The sequence below is a fragment of the Tiliqua scincoides genome, chromosome 6 (assembly GCF_035046505.1).
Source record: "Tiliqua scincoides isolate rTilSci1 chromosome 6, rTilSci1.hap2, whole genome shotgun sequence".
In the NCBI taxonomy this organism is placed as follows: domain Eukaryota; kingdom Metazoa; phylum Chordata; class Lepidosauria; order Squamata; family Scincidae; genus Tiliqua; species Tiliqua scincoides.
Window position 1 is genome coordinate 9729875 of NC_089826.1, and position 20208 is coordinate 9750082.

The 20208-nt window shown below is 45.6% G+C and overlaps 1 protein-coding gene and 1 pseudogene across 1 annotated transcript in view; one reads left to right on the forward strand and one right to left on the reverse strand.

Annotated features, from left to right (window-relative positions):
• The window catches only part of CFAP299 (cilia and flagella associated protein 299), a 304423-nt gene extending 291162 nt beyond the window's left edge, over positions 1–13261 (forward strand). Inside the window, exons 5-6 of the mRNA XM_066632747.1 lie at positions 4050–4179; positions 13166–13261. Coding sequence (XP_066488844.1) covers positions 4050–4179; positions 13166–13261 — 226 coding nt within the window. The remainder of the gene's footprint in view (positions 1–4049; positions 4180–13165) is intronic.
• Positions 13262–13776: 515 nt separating this feature from the next.
• On the reverse strand, positions 13777–13895 carry LOC136656606 (5S ribosomal RNA; annotated as a pseudogene).
• Positions 13896–20208: the final 6313 nt, after the last annotated feature.

Here is a 20208-nt window from a genome sequence, read left to right on the forward strand (position 1 = left end):
TGGAGGAATGGATGGACCCAAGGGTCCCAATATCCCAACACCCAATGGATGGACCCAAGGGTCCCAACACCCAATATCAAGTGTTGGCATCACTGGTCACCAGCTGAAGATCTAGGTCCGTCAGAAGGGTATATTCTTCATCCCCAAGACCACTTCAGAAGGTGCTCACAGTTTTCATGTGGTACTGATGATAGCAAGTGGCTCTCTCAGGGCCCATCCAAGCAGAAAAGGGTCCATGAACAAATAGGTTAGGTGTGCTTCCTCCGAGGTTCAACTCAGCCCCAGCGTAGGAGCCTGGTCCAGCTAAATGTTCTAAGCTGACCCCCCAAACCAGGGATTGTGCATGAAGAAAAGCAAGTAGCAGGCCATTTTCTGCTACCCACTACCCACCAAAATGCCTTGCCCTGTATGGCCATGGACAACCACTTGTGCATTATCCTCATGCTGTTATACGTTAGCAAAGACAGGAGCATGTGCACAATCTTCAAATGAAGCAATTATTGGGGGCGTTCCAACTCCCTTCTATCACCAAGTGTAGTGTAGTTTCTAACAATAACAGAACGCCTCTTACACTCGCATTCTGCCTTCCCGCAATTAGTTACTTCACGGAGAGGCTTTCATGCCCATTAGAGAATTCACCCAACTTCCCTGCATTTTAGCCCTCTACTAGCTTAGAGTGTGTGCCAACCAAACATATAGTAGTAAAAAATGCAAATCAACCACGTTGTGGTTACATCTAGTCTTGCTTACCATGTCAAGAACCAACTTGCAAAGGAGATTTTGATGCAATTGAAATGTATGCGTGCCTGGGGTGCCCAGTGTCTGAGCCATCCAAGGTGAAGGCTGGAGCTATGCCAACCTTCCAGTTCATTGCTCACATGCAGGAAACCTGGTAAAATGAGGGAAGTGATTTATCCTGTAGCTTATTAATGGTTTTTTCTCCCCACAACTCTAATTTGTTTTTAATGATTAGGGAAAACAAACAAAAAAACAACTTGATTTTTTTTCCCCCTGTAAAGCTAAGAGATGGGAAGCTTTGTTAACAGTGTGCCTTCCTTCCCAACACATCTTCAGTTACACAATTTCTCTATTCATTGAGCTGCATTTTGGTGTACGAAAGAGATGCAAAGCTGTAACGCTAGATAAAGAGATATACAATGCTAGACACCTGCAACAAAAAGTCTGGTTTACTAATTGACGTTTATTTGTGGAATTGAGCATGCACATGTACACGCCCACACTGTCTTCCTGGGCTCCTTAGCCCACATTTTTCCCATGCCTTGCCAATACAAACATTGCAATGCTCTCCATGTACCAAGGCCAAATATGAGGATTTTCTCACATTTGGCCCTTTGATCTTCAGTGCCCTGCTTTTTCTGTTCCCTTCCTTCCTGCTGCAGAATCCTCCACTTATTATAGTTTCCAGCCCTTGCTTTTCAGTACACTGCCTTCTTTCAGTCTGACTCTTGACCTTCTTCTCATTCAGTTTCCCAGCTCTCATTCTTTGTGCCGCCTTGTGCCTGCTTTCATCTCCCAACCGGCTGACATCTTCATTTCTCTTGCAGAAGCAGTAATGCTTGGTAGCATTCTATTTCCCACATCATCATCATTTATTTTTTTATACCACAACTGTCCAACAAAAAGGTATGCAAAGCAGTTTACGTAGCCAAAGGAATGAGAAGATGGTTCTCTGTCCCAAAGAGGCTAACCATCTAAAAAGAAATACAAGGGGAGCAACAGCCACTAGAAGAGACACTGTGCCAGGATGATTAGGGACAACTGTTCCCACCTACCAAATAGCACTTCAAAAGATGCTATTTGCTCCATTAACATTCACTCTGAGCGCTTAGAATGTTTGCAAACAACCTATAAAATCACAGCAGCCCAGTTAATGGCTACAACAGATCACTGTACAAGTGGGCTTGTAAAGCTGCTAGCAGCCCAATCCTTGTGCTGATTCAGTGAATGCTGTAGCAGCACGCACTGTCGCAAATGCGCTGCAAAGCATGTTGCAATAACGTAGACCAGGGCTGTCCAAACATTTTGGCAGGAGGGCCACATCATCTCTCTGACACTGTGTTGGGGGCCGGGAAAAGAAATGAATTAATTTACATTTAAAATTTGAATAAATTTACATTAATGAATTTATTAGAGATGGAACTTATATGAATGAATGAAGGTCATGCATTAGCTCAAGGCGTATAAAAGACCTTGCACAAAGCAAGGCCAGCCTTTCCTTCACTGCCACTGCTGCATCACAGATGTGAAACAGCAAGTAGTGGAGGGAGTCCTCATCACACAGCTCAGGAGAGAGGTAGAACAGTCGTCCTCACGCTGAGAGCAGTTGCATCGGGCCAGCAAGGGCTCCAGCAAGTCTCCAGAGGGCCAGAGGCTCATTGGAGACTGGGGGCTCCCTGAGGGCCGGATTGGGAGCCCCCAAGGGCTGCAAGTGGCCCCTGGGCCGGGGTTTGGGCACCCCTGACGTAGACGATAGGGGCACCAGTGGGAAGCCCTGTGCCATCCCACTGGCACCAAATCCAAAAGGAGTGCACGCCAAAGCAGGTAAGCTCCGCACGAGGCAGAAGAGGAGGCAAGGCAAGGAAGGGGTGTAACAGGGCGGGGGAGGGCAGAGATTGCGAGAGGAGACGGGGACAGGGGTAGGAGGATCAGGCCCAGGGGGGCTGGACCAGTGCACTGGTATGCACTGTATCATATTCCCCTTCCCAGGCCTGGAATTCTGACACCTTTCCATTTGGATTTGCACTGGTCCAAGCAGACCCATTGCTGCAGCTGGGGCTTCCCCCAGGGCAAGGAGACAAATGTCCCCTTACCTCAAGGAGAACTCCAGCCTCCTCAGTTCCCATGCAGAACACAGCATGCTGTGGTGCTGGTTAGGATTGGGCTATAAGAGATTTGTGTTAGCCTATTCACAGAATTACTTTTCCTTAGAATCTCTCGACGGGAAGACACTTTAGTTAAATGAACTTACAATTACAGTGCAGACGTGCCATTCAGAGGACTGGTCTTGACAGAATACCATCATTCTCCACAACAGTTCTTTGAAATTGGTTGGCAACCTTCAGTCTCGAAAGACTATGGTATAAGCCTACAGCCCCTGGTATTCCCAAGTGGTCTCCCATCCAAGTAGTAACCAGGCCTGACCCTGCTTAGCTTCCGAGATCAGACAATTCCTGCACATAGATAACGTGCCTGAGAAATAAAGCATCCGTGTAGATTTTTGAGGATAAATGCCATCAGCAAGATGCTGGATTTCTGCAGCTCAAGGATCTTTCCTGAATAATTTTGTCATGTTTTCCTTCATGTAAATCATTCCAAAAGGACATTCATTGAGAAAAATGCAATTCAGAATGCAGCTTGTGTGAAATCAGAGAGAAAACTAGTAGACTGTAGTGTAGTGGTTAGATGGTTGAACTTGTGTGTGAGTTAAACCCATGTCCACAGCTCAGGCAGGATCAGTGGCATAGCTAGAGGGGGTGCAAAGCACTAAGACTTGCAAGGGGCCTCGCCGCAGTGTGCAAGGAACCCCTCTCCCTCCCTTGCAGAGCCATTCCAGGCAGGGGAGAGCAAAACACACATCACCTCCATTTTGCTCCCACACCTGGAATGGCACCAAATGGCAGGGGAGGCAGCCCCTTGCACACTGCGGTGAGGCTACCCGTAAAACTTAGTGCTTTACACCCCCTCTAGCTATGCCACTGGGAAGGATTTGAACCTCAGTCCAACTGTGGAATTACACAACATTTGCCTCATCACCCACTCTCCTAAGGATGTCTAGAAATGCAAAATGGTTTATGGTTTTATGTTATTGCATCGCCATTTTCTCTACATGCTTTACTGACTGCTACTTGTGCAGACAAGGAAACTGACAAGATGATGCCGTGACGTGTTTTGATTTCTATGGTAGTGAAAGAACACTTAAAAGCAACAGTGGCTGTGGCTACGCAGCAGTTGAAACACACCACTTTGGCCCAGGACCAACTCACTATTGCCAATGGGTGGCTTATACGGCTTGTGCTTTGTTTCTCCAGCTTCTACAACTGGGATAGAAATATCTGTTGCCTGAATTCAAGCCCCAATTATCAAGTCATTGCAGAAAATGTATGCGGCTTACTCTTCAAGAACAAGTCTGACCGGAAGATCATTAATGTGGACCCCAAGGTAGAACCTTGACCTCTTAATATTGGTTAATATTTGTTATTTCCATTAAACCACATGCCGGCCCAAGTCCAAAATTTATTTCTCTTTGCACTGTGATAGCCAAAGAACAATATGCTGGTTTAGTGCAGACATGTCAAACCCATTTCATACAGAGGATAAGCTGGTTCCAGGGCCTGCATTCAGACTGAGGGCCTTATGTTTGACACCCTGGCAGTGGCGTCGCCAGGGGTGTGTGGGCTGCCATTGGGTAATGTGCATGGGGGTGTGTGTGTGTGACACAACTACTGGCCAAAAAATTTTAAATCTTGGTACTGTCAAATAATACTATCAAGTTATATATCACTCAATGAGCAATTTCATGCAGAATGTAATGAAACAAACTGTGTTGAAATATCTCTATCGTATCAAAACTTATAGCCAAAAAGCTAATGGAGCGGAGCATTGGTGCATCACCACGTCTAATACCTGGGTTGTGGTCCTGCCAACTACATGGGAGGATCATGATACTGGCCACCCATACTGGGTGGCACAAACCCTAGTGATGCCACTGACCCCTGCCCTAGGGTTGGTTCTGTCAAGAAGTAATACTCTGAAGTAAAGGATATCCCTTATATTAGTTGGAGATATGATGCTCTTAAAATAAAAATGTTGTTAATGTTACCTGTTTTACCTGTCTACCTGTTAAGCCCAGGTAGATAAATTAACCACAATATCAGTGAACATGGCTGAACTGAAACTGCCATATACACTCTCAGCCATCATCTAACTCAGTACTGATTGCTCAGTGGAAGTGTATACCGCAAAGGAAGAAGGGCTCAACTAAGTCCAGGAGGGTCCCCGCCTGGCTAACGAGCCAAGTTAGAGAGGACATAAAGGGCAAGGAAGCTTCCTTCCATAAATGGAAGACTTGCCCTAATGAGGAGAACAAAAAGGAACATAAACTGTGGCAAAATGACCTGGAGACAGGGGTGAGGAGTGAGGTGGCTAAGTTTGCAGATGACACCAAACTTTTCAGAGTGGTGAAGACCAGAAGTGATTGTGAGGAGCTCCAGAAGGATCTCTCCGAACTGACAGAATGGGCAGCAAAATGGCAGGTGCGCTTCCATGTCAGTAAGTGTAAAGTCATGCACATTGGGGCAAAAAAATCAAAACTTCACATACAGGCTGATGAGTTCTGAGCTGTCTGTGACAGATCAGGAGAGAGATCTTGGGGGGGTGGACAGGTCGATGAAAGTGTCAACCCAATGTGTGGCGGCAGTGAAGAAGGCCAATTCTATGCTTGGGATCATTAGAAAAGGTATTCAGAACAAAACAGCTAATAATGGCATTGTACAAATCGATGGTAAGGCCACACCTGGAGTATTGCGTCCAGTTCTGGTCGCCACATCTCAAAAAGGACATAGTGGAAATGGAAAGGGTGCAAAAGAGAGCAACTAAAATTGTTACTGGGCAGGGGCGCCTTTCTTATGAGGAAAGGCTACGGCGTTTGGGCCTCTTCAGCCTGGAAAAGAAACGCCTGAGGGGGGACATGATTGAGACATACAAAATTATGCATGGGAAGGATAAAGTGGATAGAGAGATGCTCTTTACACTCTCACATAACACCAGAACCCGGGGACATCAACTAAAATTGAGTGTTGGGAGAGTTAGGACAGAAAAAAGAAAATATTTCTTTACTCGGCATGTGGTTGGTCTGTGGAACTCCTTGCCATAGGATGTGGTGATGGTATGTGGCCTGGACACCTTTAAAAGGGGATTGGACAAGTTTCTGGAGGAAAAATCCATTACGGGTTACAAGCCATGATGTGTATGTGCAACCTCCTGATTTTAGAAATGGGCTATATCAGAATGCCAGATGCAAGGGAGGGCACCAGGATGCAAGCTTCTTGTTATCTGCTGTGCGCCCTGGGGCATTTGGGGTGCCGCTGTGAGATTCAGGAAGCTGGACTAGATGGGCCTATGGCCTGATCCAGTGGGGCTGTTCTTATGCTCTAACTGCAGTACATAGCTGTCCAAGTCCTGCCACGTGAAATCCTGTTAACTCGAGGTGCATGTGCTCCATCACTGAGCTATGTCCCCCTCCCTAGATGTTGTGCTGTAGGCACTGCAAAGTAGAAACATCTTTTCATCCTGTCTGAAAGTGAATTGCAAGTTTCTAGCTCTTTCCCATGATGACAGCAACTAGCCTTGGTTTCAGTCAGATTCACGTGTATCTAGAGAATAGTCTTAAATCTCCTCAGATTCCCCGGGACACCTTCTTATAGTACGTTTGGTAATCAAGTGCTGAAGCAGAGTGCCCTTGAAGTCACGGAGACAACAAGCAACCAGCCTGAAAATAGCATTAGGATTATTACACATTTTGGGCCTAGGTGGTTCCAAGTCTTCCTGCCAGAAAAATAACTGGGATAAATCATGAACCGAGTCAGTGGAAGCTGCAAGTTTTCAGCACCCTTAACGAACTGGATAACTTACTTTATGGGTAACTTTAAAGCCAGGGCCACTGAAATAATTTATGGGTCTCTGAAGAAACATGGGTCAGCTGGTCTCTCCTGTCCAACATATGCACACCCCACATTGTTGGTAAGAGGAGTTGCATATGTATACCTCCTCAAACTAGCCTCACTCACACTAACTTGGGCCACCCTAATTCTCTCAAAGCACTCTGTTTCAAGGAATCATTATTCAAACAACCATATGAACAACCAAGAAAAGCAAGCTGAGCAGTCATCTCTCCATCTATTTACACGCACTCTCAACATTTCTCAGTCTCTCTCATTTCTTGAATAAATAATAATAATAATAATAATAATACAGGTATTTATATACCACCTTTCTTGGTCCTCAGATTTCTCCTCTTATTCAAGGCGTTTTACATAGGCAGGCTAATTAAATCCCCGTAGGGATTTTTACAATTTGAAAGAAGGTTCTATCTTTCAAGAAACCACAACATTCAGATGTTTCTTTCCAATCTGGCTTCACATTCTGGCCTCCATCCTCCCACGCTCAGAGCAGATGGAATGGCTCAGCTTCAGCTTGTCAGCTGCTTCAAGGTCGCACGGTGCCGGTGGCCTCGAACTGGCGGCCTGCGGATGTTATCTTCAGGCAAACGGAGGCTCTACCCTCTAGACCAGACCTCCTGCCAGAATACTGCATGACTTCCTCTTTTAAAAAATATTTGCTTCAGTATTTTCAGCTGTACATAATTATAATTAAGATAAGGAGGGAAAGCAGCAAATCAGATGGGCAGCCTAGTCCTAACCTGCACTGGAAGAGGCAGGCCAACTGGCAGTATCCAGTACAGATTAGGAGGTGGCTGTGGTGCAACTCAGAATAAGGGGATATTTTATCCCTTTACCCTGAGTAACACTCCAGCCACCCCATGGGGCTACTTGGATCTCCACCAGCAAAATCACTGACACAAATCTGTGTAGCCCGCTGTAACACCGGGCTGGCTGGGAAGGGCGTTCAGATCCAACCTAAGGTGCCAAGGCCAGTCCCATCCACTTCCCAGGCCAGGTCCACCTACAGTCCTGCCCTCCCCTCACCTAAAAACACCCTCCTGTGACCCTCTCCAACCCCCTGCACCGGCCGCCCTTGACCAGTGCAAACTTACCTGCTTTTGGTGCCACAGGCAGGATCTGGCTTCCTTGGGCATGCACATCTTTGCACTGGCCTAGCCTCCTCCAGAGTTGTGCTGGAGCTTTACAGCACGTTTGCGACACTCCTGGGTTGACAAAGCCAGTGGCGTCACTAGGATTTGTGTCACTCGGTGCAGGAGGCCTGAGCATCACCCCATGAAGTGGGCGGGGCAACGCCCCAGGTGGGTGTCGTGATGTACCATTGCCCTGCCCCCACTGGTTTTTGGCTGTACCTTTTGTTATAACACAGATATTTCAATGTGGTCTGCTTCATTGCATTCTGCGTGAAATTACGCATTGATTGATATATAACATGATGGTCTTATTCCTCCAAATTCTGATTTTAGTGATTTTGAAAACTTGTAGAGTCTCTCTCTCTCTCTCTCTCTCTCTCTCACACACACACACACACACACACACACACACACACACACACACACACCTGTGTCAAATTACTAACACCTTATTGCAGCAGTTCTCAAACTTTTAGCACTGGGACCCATTTTTTAGAATGACATTCTGTCCAGGACCCATTGGAAGTGATGTCATGGCCAGAAGTGACATCATCAAACAAATTAAAGTAAATAATTATAAATAATTAAATTTAAATAAAACAAATAAGGGGGAGCCAGTCCTGTTCCACTAAGTGAATTTTCTCTGTAGTCTGCCTGCAACAACAACCCCCCAAAAAGAATCTGTGAGCTCTTCAGCCCTCCCAGTGCCCAGCTTAAAGTTCTTCTGTTTCAGGCACATCAGAATAAAGACCCACCTGGCTTTGCAAGTGCAAAATAGAAAACTTTCCCCTTACCATTCAAGCCTCTTTCCTGTTCTTTTTAGGGGGGGGGGGGAGGCTGCCTTCTGGAGCAGCGCCATCAGATCAGGACCCTTCTGGTGTCCTCACATTCCCCTTTGCCTGGCCTGACGAGCAGCCAAGGCACGTCTGCCTACTCGCGAGTAAACACGACTGTGAGGCTGCTTTGCTTTCCATAGGGCTCCATAGACTAGGAGGGAGGAACCTCCTTCTCCGGTGTTTTTGGAGGGTGCACTCATTGGATGAGGACCATTCTGACGTCCTAAGGCAAGTCCGCCTGCTCACAAGTAAATGCGGCCACGTGGCTTCGTTTCGAGCTCAGACTCACAGCTGGGAGGGAGGAGCTTCTCAGGTGTTTGGGGGGGCTACATTCATTGGATCAGGACCATTTTGGTGTCGTTGGATTCCTCTCAGCCTGCCCTTTCCAACAGACTATGGCAAGTACACCTACTCATGAGTAAACGCACAATACAGCTAACTTTCACTTTCCATAGCGCTCCATGCATTTTTCCCTTCCGGTTTTTTGGCCATAACATTTGAACAAAAGGAGCAATTTCAATTCTGTTTCTAGCACTGCACTCTGCTGGTGTATGGCATGATGTGGTAGCTCCACACCCAGCAATGTTAGCACATCTTCCCCCAGGGCACATCACCCCCCGGTGCGTCACCTGGTGCGGCCTGCGCCCCCCACACCCCCCTAGCGACACCAGTGGACAAAGCACTGGGCTGGTGCAAATCAATCTTCTGGATTGCTAATATTATAGCAATCCCTTTCCTCAGGGCTGCATTGCAGCTACACCAACGGTAGAAAGTTGGATAGAATTGGGCCCTCATTTCCTTATTACTAACTCTGTCTCATCATATGACATACTAGCATTGCTCTTGCAAAAGTCTTTGTAATAGCCCACTTTAAGCATTCTCTAGATTTAAAAATACCTAAAATTGTGGTCTCAATGAAAGATCTCATTATGTAAGATGATGCCAAAAGTGGATAGCGCCAAACGTATTTCCTTTCTCTGTTTATCCTATGCGTCCAGAAGGCTATAAAACACTCACTATAAAACACTCTCATTGTAATTCACACAAACGTACACGTGCATGCACACTATAAGAGTTTGACACAGTGGTGTCGCTAGGCGAGTGCAGGCCACACCAGGTGACACAATCAGGGGCAATGACACCACTACTGGCCAAAATTGTTAAAATCTTGGTACTTTCGAATAATGCCATCATATTATATGTCATTAGATGCATATTTTCAAGCAGAATGCAATGAAACAAAAGTTACAGCCAAGAAACCAGTGGGGACGGGGCAATAGCATATCACCATACCCACTGCCCGGGGCATTGCCCCGCCCACTACATGGGAGGAGGTCCATCATGGGATGATGCACTGGCCTCCCATGCTGGGAGACAAGCCCTAGTGACAACAATGGTTTGACATTAACATGCTCTGTCGTTCATATGGAAAGGAATAGTGGTGAACGTTTTCTTTCATCCAAACTACGTACATTAACCTGCTTACATGGTAATCATCCTTTCATTCTCAGTTATCAAATGTTTTAGCATCCATACAAACATGTATTATTCCATGTAAAATATATATGGTCATTTAGCCAGTACTTTACAGAATGGACTGACTGGAACATCTAATTTAAAAAAAAAAAAAAGTTTTTAAGTTGCTTATATTGGTCATGCTTCAGTCAAACACTTTGTACAGTACAACTATGTTCTTGCTAAGACTTTCCTCAAAGTCATAGTGCTATATTATTCCATCTCATCCTCTTCTCAAGGAACTCAAGAGAGCATCCCCTGCACCACCAATACGGCTTTATCCTTACAAGAACGCTGTGTAGGTTAGGTTAAGAAACCTTGAGTCAGTCACATGTGCAGGATGGCATCTTAAATTCCATTTCAGCAATTAAGCACATTGTTAGCTTTCCCACTGAAATTACTGTGACTCAGGTTGCAATCCTATGCACCATTACTTGGAAGTAAGCCCCACTGAACTCAACAGTACTTAGTTCTGAGTAAGCTTTCATAGCATTCTTCTGTTACCAATGCTTCTGTATGATTATCATACCCATTTGTCAATTATTTCTTTTCTGCCTTGCTGGGGGAGGGATAAGAATAGTTTATTCCCTTATGAAAAGCGTCCTTCTGTAATGATCCAAGTGCAGGGCTGGTGCATCCATGAGGCCAGCTTAAGTGGACACCTCAGGCAGCAGATGTGGGGGGGCAACTCCATATGCCTGCTTTCCTCCTCCTCCTTCCACTCCCTGGATTGGAAAAGACATGGAGAGAAAGAGAAAAAATGTGAGAGAGTGCTGAGCTAGAATTGGAGGGTGGCAGGAGCAGATCGCACATCTTCATGTAAGGGGGGACAGAATTTTGGCATGCCACCTCACACATCAGGAAGTCTTGGGCCAACCCTTTCTAAGAGTGTCCACCTGTTCTTTATTGCCCCTTTAAAAACTTTCTATCTGCAGCTTAGACTATAGATTAAATATGGCGAACACACCCATGCTTTAGTTCCTCTTAAAACCAAGGCAGAGTAAGCTGGGCAGTAATTTGTTTGGGTTTGTATAGAACAGCTCTTGGATGAGGGTTTCTTTGAAGTGCTTCCCACGAAAGATGGTTGCATATGAATAGCAACAGACTACAATATTAAATTATACACATTTTAAAATGAGTACATTGGTTTGCGAGATGTTTTAAAATGCATACCTAAAAACATGTATTTGGTTGCATTCAAAGTGGGTCACTGGTCTAACTTCCTGCAGCTGTGGAACATCTGTAACAAATAAGTAAATACCCTGTTGCTGCATGAAATATATACTTTAGGCATTGAGAGAACCAAATTAAGCACAGAGCGGGGTTGAGCTCTTTAAAACCACGCGCACTGCATCGCTAGCCTTGTTGCGATGTGCATGTGTCGACGCACATCTCTCTCTAGAGAGCACTGAAAATTATCTTTACTCTGCTGTTGCAGAAGGTGTACAGTCACCAACCAAACACTGTTCTAGGCAGCCACCTGGGTTCATCGATGACAAGACCAACCCACAGTAGAATCTGTCAGTATCTGAGAAGTGAAATTTGCTTGCAATTTTGTTATCATTTGTTGTTATTATACAAAAGCTGCTGCTGCTAGTTAAGATTTATTTAGTGCCTAGTGAAATGGACCTTCAATGAAAATGGAATACAACTATGAATGGTTCTTCATTTTTCCTTCTCTTTTCCCTTTTCAAATAGTTCAGTACTGGAAGTCCATCTATGCCAGTGTTTCTTATGGGTACCACCAGTGATACTTGAGGTGGTGTCTGGTGGTACTCACTGGACCCCTGGCAGCGAGACCAAGAATGCGACACAACAAACAGCGGTAGGAGGCTCAGCTCAATGGGCAGAGCTCCAAAGCATGCTTTTCTGCACTTGAAAAAAGCCCTCCACCCTCAGCCTCTTACTGGTGTTTGTCACATTGCATCTGGGCTCCCTAACCCAGTAGTAACTGGCAATGATGTCATCACCAGTTACTTCTGGTGGTACTTTGAATAGGTGGACCATGTGAAGTGATACAGCAGAGGAGAAACTTTGGGAAATGCTGATCTATAGTAAAGATGTACTGCAGGGGTGTCCAAACTTTTTGGCAGGAGGGCCACATCATCTCTCTGACACTGTGTCAGGGGCCCGGAAAAAAAAAAGAACCAATTTACATTTCAAATTTGAATAAATTTACATAAATGAATATATTAGAGATGGAACTTATATGAATTAATAAAGGACTTGCAATAGCTCAAGATCTATAAAAGGCCTTGCATAAAAGCAAGGCCAGCCTTTCCTTTGCTGCCGCTGCTGCATCACAGACCTGGAACAGCAAGCAGTGGAGGGAGCCCTCATCCCATAGTTCACACGAGAAATCAAACAGTTCGCTGTCATGCTGAGAGCAGTTGCATTCGGCCAGCACAGGCTCCAGCAAGTCCCCAGAGGGCCAGAGGCTCATTGGAGACTGGGAGCCTCCCTGAGGGCCAGATTGGGAGTCCTTGTGGGCCATAAGTGGCCCCAGGGCCGGGGTTTGGGCACCCCTGATGTACTGTAATGTTGGTAAATCTGTGCTGAGAAACATTTGTCTTTATTTCAAATCACTCAATGAGATTTGGGCATGTCGAAATATCTGTAATGAGCTATAAAGTCAGTCAGGAATAGCTGCTCTGTCTTGGCAAGGTCTATGGCTTTGTTCTCACATTCTCATTGTGGGGGTGAACATGTTCCTGGGCTGTATGACTTCAGACTACAGGTAGTGGCAGACTACAGATTATTCATACAATGGAATAATCCTCTCCACACATATAGAATGCACAATTCCCCAGATATAGAACACTGACATGTCAAGGAAGAGGTTTCTAGGCTGCAGTCCTTCTGTCCGATGTGCCAAGCTGGAAAGAATTTTTTCCCATATATTTTGCAAAAATGGCAAGTCTGATTTAGTTTTCTCTCTTTCTTCCACTATCCACCTGGTGATTTCCAATACTTACATTCTCAGGTTTATCCAGGAGACAACACAACACGAACCCCAATCGAAACAGATCTCTACCTGCAAGTGGTCATCTATGATCATGTCCTCAGAAGAAAGCTCTGACCCATATTTCTCGTTGAGGAACAAATATGCTGGAAGAGGAGTCAAGTGAGGAAGATGGGGTAGTTTCCAGGATCAAACTGGCATCTTAGGCTAATGAGAAATTCCCTTGCGTCATGATCCCCACAAGAAAATTTTTCTGTGATTATTCATTAAAGGGTTTTTGCTGCTCTTTTCTTATAAGAATAAATGTGCTTTAAATCTGCTTCTACAAATGCAAAGACCCTTTCAAAACACATGTGAACACAAAATGAAACCGCTACTCTTAGGGTGCAATCCTAACCAACTTTTCAGCACTGGCATAGCTGTGCCAGTGGGGCGTGTGCTGCATCCTGCAGTTGGGGGGCAGTCACGGAGGCCTCCTTAAGGTAAGGCAGTGTTCGTTCCCTTACCTCAGAGTTGCATTGCCCTGATGTCAGTGCTGGAAAGTTGGTTAGGATTGCACCCTTAATTACTTAAGCTGCATGATGTCTTCCACATTAGGTTGGCAACCTTCAGTCTCGAAAGACTATGGTATAAGCCTACAGCACCCGGTATTCCCAGGCGGTCTCCCATCCAAGTACTAACCAGACCTGACCCTGCTTAGCTTCCAAGATCCGACAAGATCAGGCATGTGCAGGGTAATAGTACCATAGCGCTCTAGTCTACCCCATTTATCCAGGAATAAGGCCATTGACTATAATGGGACTTACTTCTCAGTAAACATTGCAAAAGTTTGGGCTGAAGAGCTTTGAAAATACTCTTAGACAGAAGTGGAAGGGGCTCATACCTGTGGAATGTTGTGCAGATTTTAGGGAACAAAACTGCTGATGAAAGAAATGGATGTGAATTAGAACAGGAAATTGTGACACTTATAGTGCAATCCTATCCTATCATGTTAGGCCCAAATCCTAACCAACTGTCCAGCACTGGCATAGCTGTGCCAATGGGACGTGTACTGCATCCTGCAATTGGGTGGCACTCATGGAGGCCTCCTCAAAGTAAGGGAATGTTTGTTCCCTTACCTCGGAACTGCATTCCCCTTATGTCGGTGCTGGAAAGTGGGTTAGGATTGTGCCCTTAGTTAGAAGACAGCACCACTGAATTCAGCGGGACTTACTTTCAAGTAGGCGTGCACAGGATGGACTGCAGTCACTGACCTGACTGTGGTCCAGATTCAAACCAACTTTCCCACACTGACATAACTGTGCCAATGGGGCACGTGCTGCATCCTGCAGTTGGGTGGCAGTCACAGAGGCCTCCTCAAGGTAAGGGAATGTTTGTTCCTTACCTCGAAGCTGCGTTGCTCTTACCTTGGTGTTGGAATGTTGGGTAGGATTGCACAGTATGTACTATGGCTACCTAATCCCCTGGCACCAGGCAGCATCCTTGTCTCCTGGTTTTCACTCCACCTTCTTGAAAACTATTAAATATTCTGGATACCTCTATCAACAAATATCCTTATTTAGTCTGTTTTTATTAATTTATAGCCTGCTCTAGCATTCGTTTTTATGTTTGTAAATGACGTTGAACTTACAGCACATAAGAAGAGCACAACCGAAACACAGTCTAAAATGAGTAATAGCAACAGTATAAAATTATAACACCTTAGCAAAATATAAAAGACAAACGACAAGTCCTCTTCAAATCATAATAAAATTTCTGCAGCTCTTCCAGAGCAGCAACACAAAGTCTTGGTCCTCTTGAAAATGCGCAGACTTGTGGCAAGAGGTGCCAGAATGCAGCAGTCTCTGCTGAACCTCTGGTCAGTAATGGGCGACTCCACCATCCCCGACATCCCTGTCAAAGCAGTTTCACCTTGCTTCCACTCAAGCCACAAAAACTCCAGGTTCAGAACCAAAACCCCTGTAGCAAAACTTTTCCTTTTCCCAGTCTTGTTCCCATAAAATAATCCTTTCCTCCCCCCTTTCACAGAATGAGAAAGCAATGGAAAGGTGCGGATTTTCAACTCATCTGTCACTGTGGTAATGAGGAATGAATGTCTCCTGGCTCTTGCAACCATGCGTCAAGCATTGTCATGCCACAAGGCATGTGCTGGGGAGAGGTGACAGCCTTCCTGCTCTTGGGGCTTTCCCTTTTGTATATCACCGGATAGACACTCCAGCACAATGTTAGCGCACCAGGAATGCATGCACCATAGACGTTAAAAAAAAATACAAAGACACGGGACAGACTGGGGAGGGGTTGTGTGGCTCCTTCCTTAGTGAGAGATGTCAGGAGAAATAGATTTCTGTGAGATTCCTTCCAAGCAATATAGGGGTAATTACAGCTCTGCCCTATACAAATAAGCACAAACAGAGCAGAGCCATCTCTGTTGCCCCAACCCCAAGGCACCCTGAAAAAATTTTAACTTGGGGCAAGGGAAATCACTGGCAGTGGCAGCAGAAAAAGTGCAGGATGCTTAAGGCCTGGTGGAGCATCTTTTCATCTCTGGGAGTAGTGGCCTAAAAGCCCCTGCGTGGAAGTCACACACTGTGTGCTTTTCCTGGCAAGGGAAAAGTCCACATGAATCTTGGGGCTGGGAATGTTGTGGTGGCGGCACCTGGCCATGCTTGTCTCCCCATCCCAAATGGGGCAGGGGGTGGGCGAAATCACAGCAGAGATAGTGAGGCTGGGGCAGTTTCAAAGGACACTACAATGACCCACAAGCCTTGGGGATTTATCACCTCCCCAGTGGGCTAGAATACAAAGCCAAGCTATCCTCCTTCCCACTTCCTTAACCTTGTAAGGGTCTCATACCTTAGCCAGGGGCTTAGGAGGCCGCATTTTGCATCTCAAAAGGAACAATTCCCTTGACAGTTTATAAATCTCTAAGTACCCACCTAGAAAAGATGCCTCCCTTCCTGCAGGTGGGGGCAGATGATGCCAGCAGCCAAATGCTCACAGAGAGGGCTGGTTTGGGAATCAGGTTTGGGAATTAGCAAAACACCAAAGAAATAAAATGGAACAGCTCCAGGGGAAGGGCTACTGTCAATAAACTCTGAGGGGACCTAAAGGAAGGGTTGGGATCCCTCACAAGGAGTAGCTTCTTCTGCTTAAGAGGCACTGAAGGGAAAGGCAGTGCTCCAGGCCACATGGGAGTGGCTTAAGACCTGGCTCCTTCACATGCTAGCATAGTCCGAGATCCCAGAAGGGAAGGGGAAAGAATTGTGCTGGGAGACAAGATTCTGACGGAACCAAAGTTGTGCAGAAGTTGTACATCCTGCAATGACTACCCCATATTGCTAACATCTTAATGTACAGACTGTTAAGGTCTGTGCAAACAGTGCAGTGGCCATATGAAGGCTGCTTAAAATAACTCCCGATGGCGTCATCTCTACTTGCCAAGCAGCTAAGTATTTATTTTTAGAAATCATATGATATAAGCCTTTGATATAAACCACAATGGCTTTCAAAATCCGAAGGAAAACAAAGAACAATAAAATAATAAAATGACAGGTAAAACACAAAATGATTCTGATGGGCAAACCCAGGTGGGTTAAGCTATATAGCCTTAGCTCAGGGATGGAAGCAAGACTAGGGAGCCATGACTGTTTTCTTGGGGGAAAGGTTTTTGGAGAGCAGCTCAGCAAGCATTTAAGCTGTGCTTTGAGGTAGTGCTCAAAGGAAGCATGCTGAGAAGAAGGGAAAAGAGCTAGAGAGAAGAGCCATCTGGCTGGCGCAGTGGTTCCTGGGTAGTGGAGGAAATAGGGGTGCTTGATACAGCACCAGGAAGTAACTGGCCAGTCTACAAATGCAAGCAGAAACACAGCAGTGCACAGAAACCCTGCAGCAGGAGGCAAGTGACAGCTCTGGAGGCCTGTGCCTCAATTAACATAAGACTTATGACTGAATTTGCAATGAAGTTGGCAATGGCCACCAAAGTTGAAGGCGCTTCTTTTGTGAGCACTTATGGTTTTGTTTACCCCAAATTCAAGAAGCTACCAGGATGTGGCATTATGTTCAGGTCTGCTGACCAAGTAAGGTGTGACTAGTCATTGAATTTCCTAGACGGAAGGCTGGGGATACCAGCCAAGCCTTCCAAGCCTACCAGCAAGATGGTAGGGGAGTGGGGTTACACTAATGAATCAAGGTTTTTAGATTGTGAGCCCTTTTGGGACAGGGAGGCATTAGATATTTGATATTTGATTTACTCTGTAAACCGCTTTGTGAACTTTTTGTTGAAAAGCGGTATATAAATACTGTTGTTGTTGTTGTTGTTGTTGATCTTTTTCCTAAAGGCCTGTGGGACCCGATGCTTCCTTCCTTGTCATCAGCCCAAGCAAACCACCACAAAAGTGGTCTGTGTCATGCTTGCATGCCAAGCACCCAGCACCATGAACACCTGTGCACAAACATGCCAGGCAACAAACCATTTTGGGGGGGGGGAATTCACAAGCAGGGTGCCACCACCAAGAAGGCCCTCTTCCCAGTTGTCGCTTTCCACATGTCACACAGTAAGGCACCTTGAAGAGGGGATGTTCAAACAGGACCTCAGCAAATCAGGGAGTCCACATTAGCACAAGCAATCTTTCAGGTACCCAGTGTCTAAGCTTAAACAGCAAGCACCAGTATCTTCAGTTGTGCCCAGAAACAGACCAGGAGCCAGAGAAGATGTAACGGCACCAACAAGATATGTTCACATCCGATCCCAATTAGTAACCTAGTGACCGTATTTTGAACTAACTACAGTTTCTGTGCAGACTTCAAAGACAGTGCTAGGTTCTGTCATTATAGTACTGGGAGGGCAATATCCACAGATTCCTGTATCTGCAGATATAGGCAGTCTCCCTCTGCATCCCCCCCACCCTCCAGAGGCAAGGGAAGTACAGCTGACCTCACCTCCGGAGGGTTCAGACCAGGCGATGGGCATTCACCCATATCCACGGTCTAAGCTATCTGTGAGGGGGGCGGCAGAATGGAACCCCTGCAGATAAGGGGGGACCACTGTAGTCTAATCAGAGCATGGATTACTCTGGGCAGGTTGTCCTTATCCAAGAGGGGTTATAGCCCTATACATCATCCTAAACTGTTGAAAGGCATTTTTTATCAATGGAAGCCACTTCAGCTTCCAGTAACTGTTGTATCTAAGAGCACACTAGTCTGCAAATCTGATCCATCAGGGGGAAATGCAGCACCACCCAGAACAGGTTAAACACCACCATCTTGAGCAAACAAACCACCCACCAAAAGCACCACCATCTTATCAAGATTGAACTTCAGTTTATAGGCCCTTATCAAGGTCATTCCCGATACTGATTTAGCATGTCCACTGCCTCACCTATAAAGAAGAAACAGAGCTGGATATTATCAACATACAGATGACAGCTCACTTCAAATCTTAGACAGCCACGCTTAGCAGCTTCATGTAGCTATTAAAGCATGAAGGACATGGGATGGAAGCCTGCAGGACTCCACAGCACAGATGGCACAGAGCCAAAATCAAGCCTGAAATCTGATAATCAGTTTCATCCAAGAATGAGGGTGAAATGGGTCAAGCAATATTTTTTTCCATGCCACTAAAAAAAAACATACATAGTCATGGGATTGGGAAAGATGTCATCTAAAGATGAATTGGATTTTGTACTTAGAGATAGTTGTTTCATATCCACATGGAGGAGATATTAGATGATCAGGAGGGGGGCACTGGTTTTCATCAAAGAATTTTTGGACAAGGCTCATTGTGATACATTCTGGGGTGAAGCTTAGTGGAGACAAGAGCTTTTGCACAACCCAGAACATAAGAACAGCCCCACTGGATCAGGCCATAGGCCCATCTAGTCCAGCTTCCTGTATCTCACAGCGGCCCACCAAATGCCCCAGGGAGCACACCAGATAACAAGAGACCTCATCCTGGTGCCCTCCCCTGCATCTGGCATTCTGACATAACCCATTTCTAAAATCAGGAGGTTGTGCATACACATCATGGCTTGTACCCCGTAATGGATTTTTCCTCCAGCAACTTGTCCAATCCCCTTTTAAAGGTGTCCAGGCTAGATGTCATCACCACATCCTGTGGCAAGGAGTTCCACAGACCAACCACACGCTGAGTAAAGAAATATTTTCTTTTGTCTGTTCTAACTCTCCCAACACTCAATTTTAGTGGATGTCCCCTGGTTCTGGTGTTATGTGAGAGTGTAAAGAGCATCTCCCTATCCATTCTGTCCATCCCCTGCATAATTTTGAAAGTCTCAATCATGTCCCCCTTCAGGCGTCTCTTTACTAGGCTGAAGAGGCCCAGGTTGGAAGAAGCCAAAGTGACTCCTGGAGCCCTGCAAACACAGTGAAAGAGCTGCACAGGAATGGGGCAAGCTACCAGGGACTTTTTTTTAACCTGAACATGTTTGCAGTGGGTCCATCAGAGTCCGCAGCATCCATGGATAACTGAAACTGCATTTACCAGGGGGCGCCTTAACATGTAAAACTTTACAGGAATTGCCATTGATACAATTTATAATTCCCATGCTTAATCAGGTTTAGTCCTCTACTCTAGGGAAAAATATTCCACACATTAATCTTATATCTTATAATAATAAGATAAGATAATCTTATATCTTCATAGGCCAATCCCATTTGGATCCCACTCCAACACTGCATTGGTCTAACTGATATATTAGTTCATGTGTTCATGCCATACGCTAAATAAATAAATTGCATTGGTGTCTGTCATATCCTAAGCCTTTCCAGGCACCACCATGCCAGCACAGCCCTCTCAGTAATGCTGGCAGAGCTCTTCCCAGCTATGCCAACAACATCCAAGGGAATGCTCATATAGCACAATACTCACAAAGCAGATTCCTGACATTGTCATGACATTACACAACATCTGGGAATCACTGGTATTACATACATGAGTCAGCAGGGTCTTGGTAGTTCTCTACACAAAGACGCAGTCTGGAAACTGGGTTCTCTGATGCAAGATGCATGCTCAGTGTTTGTGGGGGAGAGCGGTGCCCCCAGAATGTACATTA